At 40.5% G+C, this 7910-nt stretch overlaps 1 protein-coding gene across 12 annotated transcripts in view; it reads left to right on the plus strand.

Moving 5' to 3' along the window:
* Positions 1–426: 426 nt before the first annotated feature.
* The window catches only part of vit (vitrin), a 20604-nt gene continuing 13120 nt past the window's right edge, over positions 427–7910 (plus strand). For 6 of the 12 annotated variants that reach the window (XM_034898363.1, XM_034898368.1, XM_034898366.1 and 3 more), the window contains exons 1-6: positions 427–697; positions 6142–6232; positions 6454–6519; positions 7175–7331; positions 7426–7559; positions 7640–7717. In XM_034898363.1, the coding sequence (XP_034754254.1) occupies positions 6199–6232; positions 6454–6519; positions 7175–7331; positions 7426–7559; positions 7640–7717 (469 nt within the window). In that variant the 5' untranslated portion in view covers positions 427–697; positions 6142–6198. The remainder of the gene's footprint in view (positions 698–6141; positions 6233–6453; positions 6520–7174; positions 7332–7425; positions 7560–7639; positions 7718–7910) is intronic. The other 6 variants (XM_034898364.1, XM_034898370.1, XM_034898372.1 and 3 more) reach the window with 3 other exon arrangements.

The following is a 7910-nucleotide window of genomic DNA, read 5'->3' on the forward strand; positions in this document are numbered from 1 at the left end:
GGGCTGTTGCAGTTCACATGTACAGTAGACCACGGCATCAGACAGAGAGCCACAAAGCCCCAAAGTGACAGTGGATGTGTCTATTTCTCAAACAAGTGTTGATTGGTTTATTTAGTGGAGGAGGGGTGATTACTCTGGTGAGAGTTGACACACTGCTCTTGGTTGATTTATTTCTCAGTCAGATGATGGGCTGAGTGAGTTGCAGAACACATAACCAGAATCAAATGGGTTACCTACCTTACATAACAAAAAAATATGCAGCTTAAATTGCCAATATAAAGCATATTTATTCCCTGGGCGTGCTAAAACTGAATATACTATGTGTGTTGGCTGCTTCTGTCCTAAAAAAACAAAAACCATGTAAAACAAATAAAAGGATGCTTGCACGCACTGCTATGGTCTGTGCATCCTCTCCTGTTGGCCCCGGGTTACTAATCTTCTGCTGCATGGGTGAAGAGAGCAGTTTGCCTGAAGTGGGACGGGCAATAAGGGGAAACTCTGGCCCCGTCCCGTCCTCCACTTTAAATGAGCGCTCTGATCAGGCAGGAGTAAAAATCCAGGTGGAACAGTTCAGCGCCTGCACACACACCCGCTGGTCCAACATAGTTTTTCAATAAAAGATTAAGGACTCGGGGTTAAATACTGCGCAAGGAATTACTTTTGTTTCAACTCCTGTAGAACTATTTCACCTTCTAAGGTAAGTTTGCCTTCATTGCTCTAGATTAGGATTTAGAACAGAAAGCTACAATTCAGCCCCACATATGAACTGGGGATTTTGTGTTTGCTGCTGCGTGGCGTGAATACATTTTTAAAGGGTGCGTAAATGCGCGTAATTGATTGCCTCCAAGCGAAATATCTTTGGTAATCAGCTCTGCAAGGGATTTTAACCAGCACTGCACAAGGTTTTAAAGTTTTTGTTTTTATTAATGTCTTTTGCAATGTGTGACTCTGATTCATTTAAACCGAGTTTGTGAGATTAGACAGACAAAATAATTTCAGTGTTTGTTTTACTTTGTAAATGTTTAGTCTTTCGCTCTTTTTTAAGTAAACGCCCCCTTGCTTTTTCCTAAAGTGAGGGGTTTAGCTGAATAAATTCAGCCATGTCATGATCATACTGTATGGCCTACAAACTCTCGGTGCTGATTATAAAACTGATCTGTGGGAAAAACGTCTTTTATTTATTTATATCTCTATCCAGATAGCCCAAGCCTTTTATTTTGAAATTACTAATTTTGTCAGTGAAATAAATAAATAAATAAAATCTGACAAGTGAATTTTTCAGCTTTTATTTTTTAGTCTTGCACACTTTGTTTCACATATATTTGTGTATTCTTTCTGACATTTTGGTATGGTTTCAATGAGCCTGATTAAGCACGAGCAGGAGGTCTCTATGAATTATGTCCAGCAGCAGACAACAGGCTCTTGCTTGCACTTAAGAATTAAAGTAATTCAGCCTCTTCTGTGCTTGATAAACAAATACCGTCCCAGCAGCAACAGCCCAAAAGGCTACAGAAATGACCTTGTAGAGACATGTTGGCTTTCCTCTTTGTCTGATCTCTCCCATGGTTGTTTAGTTGGCTTGTTGCTACAGCACTTGGCACATCTACCATGCTTACAGTACATTTTTGACACCTGTGAATGCTGGGATTTAACACTCCCTGGCACTGGGTGTCTGTAAATACTGTCTCACTGCAGGCATGCCATCACTTAGGAACACTGTGAGACTAAGTTCTGGGCAGGTCCCAGCCCTCAAAAAGCCTCAGTCCCCATTTGCTGCTTACACTTGTTTAATTTACACTGGCCACCCCAGCCAAGGAATGTGGGTGCTGCTGAAATGGAGGAAGATTAAAATACATTAAACTGCATAGTCCTAAAGACCATCATAACTGATGGAAAAGATGAAGGTAATGACATTTTCAGTGCATTATCATCAGTACTTATCAACAACTAAGAATGTTTTGCACCAGTCACAGGTGTGTGGTCTGCCCATGCTTTGAGACCACATTGTGTGCTGGTATTTGGAATAGGCACAGGTAGCTACTGTACATCCTGTTTGCATTATAGCCACTGACAGCTGGGACACTCCTGCAAGGTGTGATTTTCATCCTGCATTATTATTTGCCTGCAGGATCTGAAAATGTTCATTTCATTTCAACAGTAGACCAACAGTCTTTGCACAAATCTGCTGGGCCTTATAATCCCAGTTAAGGTTCTATTGTGCATGTTAACCACATTGTAGTAAGAATGTTATTCTGAACTGAATTCTGCTTTAATTCCTCAAACTATGTGACTGTCTGAGCTTCAGGGTCAGAAAGTGACTGAGCACCCTTCTGCTCTGTGCCTTTCATCTTTTGCAGTGGCTGTGAAAATCCAATTGCAAAGGTTCTTATAGTAATCTTTTATAACGTTTTTTTGATTTGAGTCCCCACCCAGTAGAAATGAGATGCATAATATGCTCAACGTGGGGAAAAATAAAGCATTCTGGCGATGCAGAGGCCAGGTAAAGCAGTGCATGCCTTGTCTAAAGTTTAGCACAGGTGTATGCAGGATATTAAACACCACAGTATACAACCTGCCCTGATTGTGATGTATGGGGGTTGAATCTGACTGCCCATACACACAGTGGCCATCTTTCAGTTTGTCTATTTTAACATTTAGTTGAATGTGGGTAAAGTAGTGTCTGTGTGTGTGTGTGTGTGTGTGTGTGTCTGCTAGTCTCCGCAGGATCTATTATCTAGTGTACAGGAAACTCCCTGCAGTGTTTGTCAAAGGATATCATTTCCCCCACATTTCACTGCTTGGATAAGGAAGCATTTAGAGGCTCACCATGAGAACACAAATTAAGAGGTCTGAAATTATTGGCATTTTTTTGCACGTTTTCATTTTGTCCAACATTGATGTTATGCCTCTCTTGGAGGAGTCACTGAACGAAGGGTTCTTTTGGAGTGTTTATGCGCTAGAAGTAGCTCAATGTCGGAGAACTTTGCATTCGGTTCAGATTTCCTCGCAGGTGTATGACAGATCGGTTTTGTAGTATTCATTATCCAGTGAAGTGCGCTGACTCACCTCACATATGCTGCAGGTCTGTTGTGTAGATGTACGGTACATATCTGTCCAAGCTTGTTCCCAGCCTCAACCTTTTTCCCCCGCGAGGACAAATTGTAGTCCTGACTGTGCAGCAGTGAGCCATCTGCCTGTCAAAGCACGACACTGTGGAAAAATCATGTCAGTGCTCATGAATGTCAGATAAAAATGTAGAGGTGCTTTAGGGAAAGTCCTATCACTGCCAACTGCAGCTATATTAATTTTACTTTAACATGATGTGTTATGTTTGCAGTGTGTACCATCATTAGATGAGAAATCATGCACTTCAGTACACAACAAGCACCTTAAGCACACGTTTTGTTGAAGCTGCAATAGAGGCCTGTGCATGGAAATGGCTGATCGGGGTAACATTTCATTACACAGCACACTCACTTTTAGGAGCCTGACAGGACTGTGATGCTTTATACCAATCTGAAAAACATCAAGCATAGGATGCTATTGTTTAGGACACAGTTGATGATTCATTTCTGATTTTTAAAGGGATGGTTCAATTTTTTGTTGAATGAACCTATTCACTTACTTGCAGAGAGTTAAATAAAAAGATTAAAATGCAGCTAAGCTACAGCCAGCAGCTTAGCTTAATTTAGTTCAGCATGAAGACCACAAGCAGGGCCAAACCAGTAAGGCTGGCTGTGTCCAAATGTTATAAAACCCAATGGTTAATACAGTTTACATTTATTTTAAAAATCGGGACACAAACCAAAGTGTAAAAACAACACATTGTGATTTTAAGGTGGGTTATGATTGATAGATAGATAGATAAATAGATAGATAGATAGATAGATATATAGACAGATAGATAGATAGATAGATAGATAGATAGATAGATAGATAGATAGATAGACAGATAGACAGATAGACAGATAGACAGATAGATAGATAGATAGATAGACAGATAGATAGATAGATAGATAGATGGATAGATTTGTGGGGTCCTGCTATCACCTTAACGTTGCCAGGTAAACTGCAAAGACTGCAGTAAGTTACTGCGCCCGTCTAAATGATAACCTCCCTTAAAACCACAGATTGCGGTTTTACACTTCTGTTTTTTTATCCATTAAAACAAACGTTAATTATAATGTTAATTAGTGAACTTTAGAGAAGCTAGTAGGCAGATTTTGAGCCAGACAGATTCATTCTTGCTAAGCTAGGTTAACCGGTTGCTAGCTCTGGCTTCATATTTAGCGTACAGACAGACTATGGGATTTTGACTATGGGAAATTGTGAAATATCTCTGTCACTGCCAATTCTGTGCTCTACGAGTATATGGATCAATAAAATATCGGTACTGTATGTATATGTCTGCACTCCAGTTACATTTACCAAGGATAAAAACCAAGCAACAGCCTCTGGGGCTGTCAAATGAAGTCATTGTGGAGTGCCAAAAACGGCAGTTCATTTAGCTGCCACATGAGGCTGGCTCCAAAAGAGACTCAATCCTCGTAGATCCCCATGTTAAAATGCTTAACTTTACAGCAAAATGTAACATGTTTCTAGCCTGAAAAAAAAACGGTTTTGTTCTCCCTGTAGCCACGTTCCTGTCTCAAGACCATTATAACTTATGACACTAACCTGTTTTGTAATATTCAGGCTTAAAGTTCTGCTTTGAGTGACAGGTGTGCTGCCATCACAGGAGGCGATCACTGTAGCCTCAGCTCCTGAGCTGAGGCTGGATTAGCCGATGTCAGGCACTGCCAAGATGGAAACTACATCCATATTTTATACAGTCCATGACAAATCCTCCATAAAGCCTATGACTTATTGGCCTTTCTTAAGCCTTTATTTATGTTTTGCCCTATTCACACTTACACAGTTGTTCACACTCAATGGAGCAGTTGGACGTTAAAGGCCTTGCTCAAAGTTACCTCAGTAGTTGTTTTAAGGTAGAGCCTCTCCTCAAATAATTTTATCCTCCTGGGATGCAATTGGCGATCCTGAGGCCACAGATAGACTGAGAGGTGTATTTTTACATTGCATTTTTAATAGTACCACTTCATATTGCTAATAGGCACAGTCTGAACTGCATCTGACCATGATTCAGAGGTCGCTGCATCACATGTTCCCACTTGATCAGATTGAACCTGCTGATGTGCAGTGGCAGTGACAGACCTGACACCACCCTGGAGGGATGTTCAGCAGTCCCCTTTTAACAGGGAGGCCTCAGTCATCACCTCCCGGCTAAGGAGCTCCATCCCACCGCCTCAACAGGGACCGGGGTAGCTCTCATATTTAGCTCACCTTCCAGCCAGACAAAGACTTTCTCTGGCTGTTGGTCTTAGTTCTTAGTTCTTAGTTCAGACTTTGCTGTTATAGGGCTACACTATCATTACTACAACAGACCTGCAGTGTCTGGAATGAGGTCTTGGTGACCCACTTCTGTTCTTGTCATCACAGGCGTCCACTTTAATTTATGTCTTTACATGGGTAAATCTTTTGAATCTGAATTACAGACGAAGAAATAAATGTTCTGTGTACTGTAAACAGAGTGGATTTCAAACTGGGATCCAGCCTGTTGTGGTTGTCGATGTCAAACAAAGAAGCAATCGGATTGAACACAGGTCCCCATTCCTTACACATTAAATTGGGTCTGTGCGCTCTTTAATTGAGTCTGACTCCACAGAGGGAGGACTCTTACATACTTTTTTGTCTCAGCCCAGATGTTTGCTGTGGAGCTTCTGATTGGCAAATACGTTCAGCCTTTTCAAAACCAAACAATTGGAACAAGACACATTGAGCTACGCCAAAATACAATTGGTGATTGATCTGACTGATCTTGGAAGTAGGCAAGACAATGTGAGTAATGATGAATGTTTAATTGGCCGCATTTGGCCTTATGGATGATGGATGAGTCATTCAGCGCTGTCTGCTATTTATCCAAAAATCTCTTGAAAGTGTACGTCAGTGGAACAACTTTACTCTGTCTTGTTTCTTGCTGACACCCAGAAAAGTGTCCAAAATTACTTTCAGTGTTTAAACAGGCACGAAGCAGGAAATTAGTTTCAGAGGATACATTCTGCTGCTTCTCTTCTTTCTAAGGTTGGGAGGTTAGACAAGGACATCCGGCTGACCTGCTGAAGCAGCACACCACCCATCATGAGCAGGGCATCACTCACTGCTGTCTGCCTCGGTGAGCAACCCGTCTGTCTCTCTGAAGGAGTATGCTGGTTTTAAATATATCATCCTCCACAACAATGTTTCATATTTCCAAAATACTCCTTCAAACTCAGTTTTCTGTGCATTCATCAAACAGCAGCATCCTCTTTATCGGTCTTGTGTGTACAGTAAACACACCGATGATTATGTTACTTTGCCTGCTATTATGTGAAACTCCCTCTGTCTCACACACAGCGCTCCTCCTCTCCTGTACTTGCTGGGCCAAGCCTGGTGGATCAAAGAGCAAGAAACCAAAGCAAGGTAGACATCTTCAACAAGCAAGCCTGTAATCTCTGTTAGCCCTGGTGTTATTGTCTCCACTGCAGTCTCTTTTAATTCACTTATTCAAAAAGTTACTTAAAAATCTAAAAAACCTCCATTTTTTATTTTTAGTCTGGAAACATAACAAATAGATCTGATGATATAGAAAACACATTTTCTCAATACATTACAGTTAGCATTGATTTGATAAATTGTAATCATTGGAATTCGGGCTACAACTAACAATCATCGATTGTTTTTTTGTAACGATTAATTTCTTGATCAATCAATACGTCATTTGGTCCATACAATGCCAGTGAATGTGAAAAATCGTGATTTTCAAATTAATGTCATGAAATTGCTTTTTTTATCCGACCAACTCTCCAAAACTTTAAGTTATTCAGTAAACTATCCCAACCCACGCAAAAAGATATGCTATTTGCAAAACAACTGAAACACTTATTTGTTTATCAAAGCAGTTGTAGATATTATTTATGTAAACTGAATTATTGATTAATTGACTAATTGTTCAAGCTCTTATGGCACTGCTGTTGAAACAAGGGTAATACGTAACTTCAACATACAAAAAAAACAACATCTCGACATTTTTATTATCATGTCTTCAATCATTTTGCTCTACTTCTTCCCTCCACAGTTGTTCCAGACATACAGTGTGATGTCAGAGCAGGAAAGATCAATCTCCCAGAGTTCATAGTCAAATGTCCCGCACATTGTAAGGAGACAAAGCAGCTGGTCTATGGGACAGGCGTGTTCGCCTCCATCTCCAGCATCTGCAACGCAGCCATACACAGGTTAACAGTAGTTGTGATTATTGTGAGACATTTTTATGGCAGTCAAAATTAGTCTTTCATCAGTAATATCTGATAATCCATTCTATATCCACAGTGGCGTCATCACCAACACAGGAGGGAAGGTGATAGTGAGGAAGATGGCCGGGCAGAACATCTACAGAGGCAGTAATGCCAACGGATTGCGCTCTCTGTCTCTACCTAAGTGGAGGGAGTCGTTCGTTGTCAAAGGTATTAATGATTAAATTAACAATGTTAAACACAATTCTTTAGAGTTAGCCCTCCAACCAGATGGTTTTATTTTGTTCCAGTGGGGAAGCCCAAGAAAGGAGTGATCTACCCATCTACTCTGGACTACGTCCCTACAAGACCAACCTACGTAAAACCAAGTGAGAGGGTTATTTTTACACACGCATCATGCATCTTTTATGTGTATATGAATTTTGGTGCATTTAAATCAGTTTGTCATTGAGTGGATTGACAGATCCTTGGTGTTTCACAAGGATAGGACATCTAATTAGGACCCGGTAAGCACTGATTTAGTGATTTCAATTCAATTCAATTCAATTTTTTTTTATATAG

Source organism: Etheostoma cragini, chromosome 17 (assembly GCF_013103735.1).
Source record: "Etheostoma cragini isolate CJK2018 chromosome 17, CSU_Ecrag_1.0, whole genome shotgun sequence".
Taxonomy (NCBI): Eukaryota; Metazoa; Chordata; class Actinopteri; order Perciformes; family Percidae; genus Etheostoma; species Etheostoma cragini.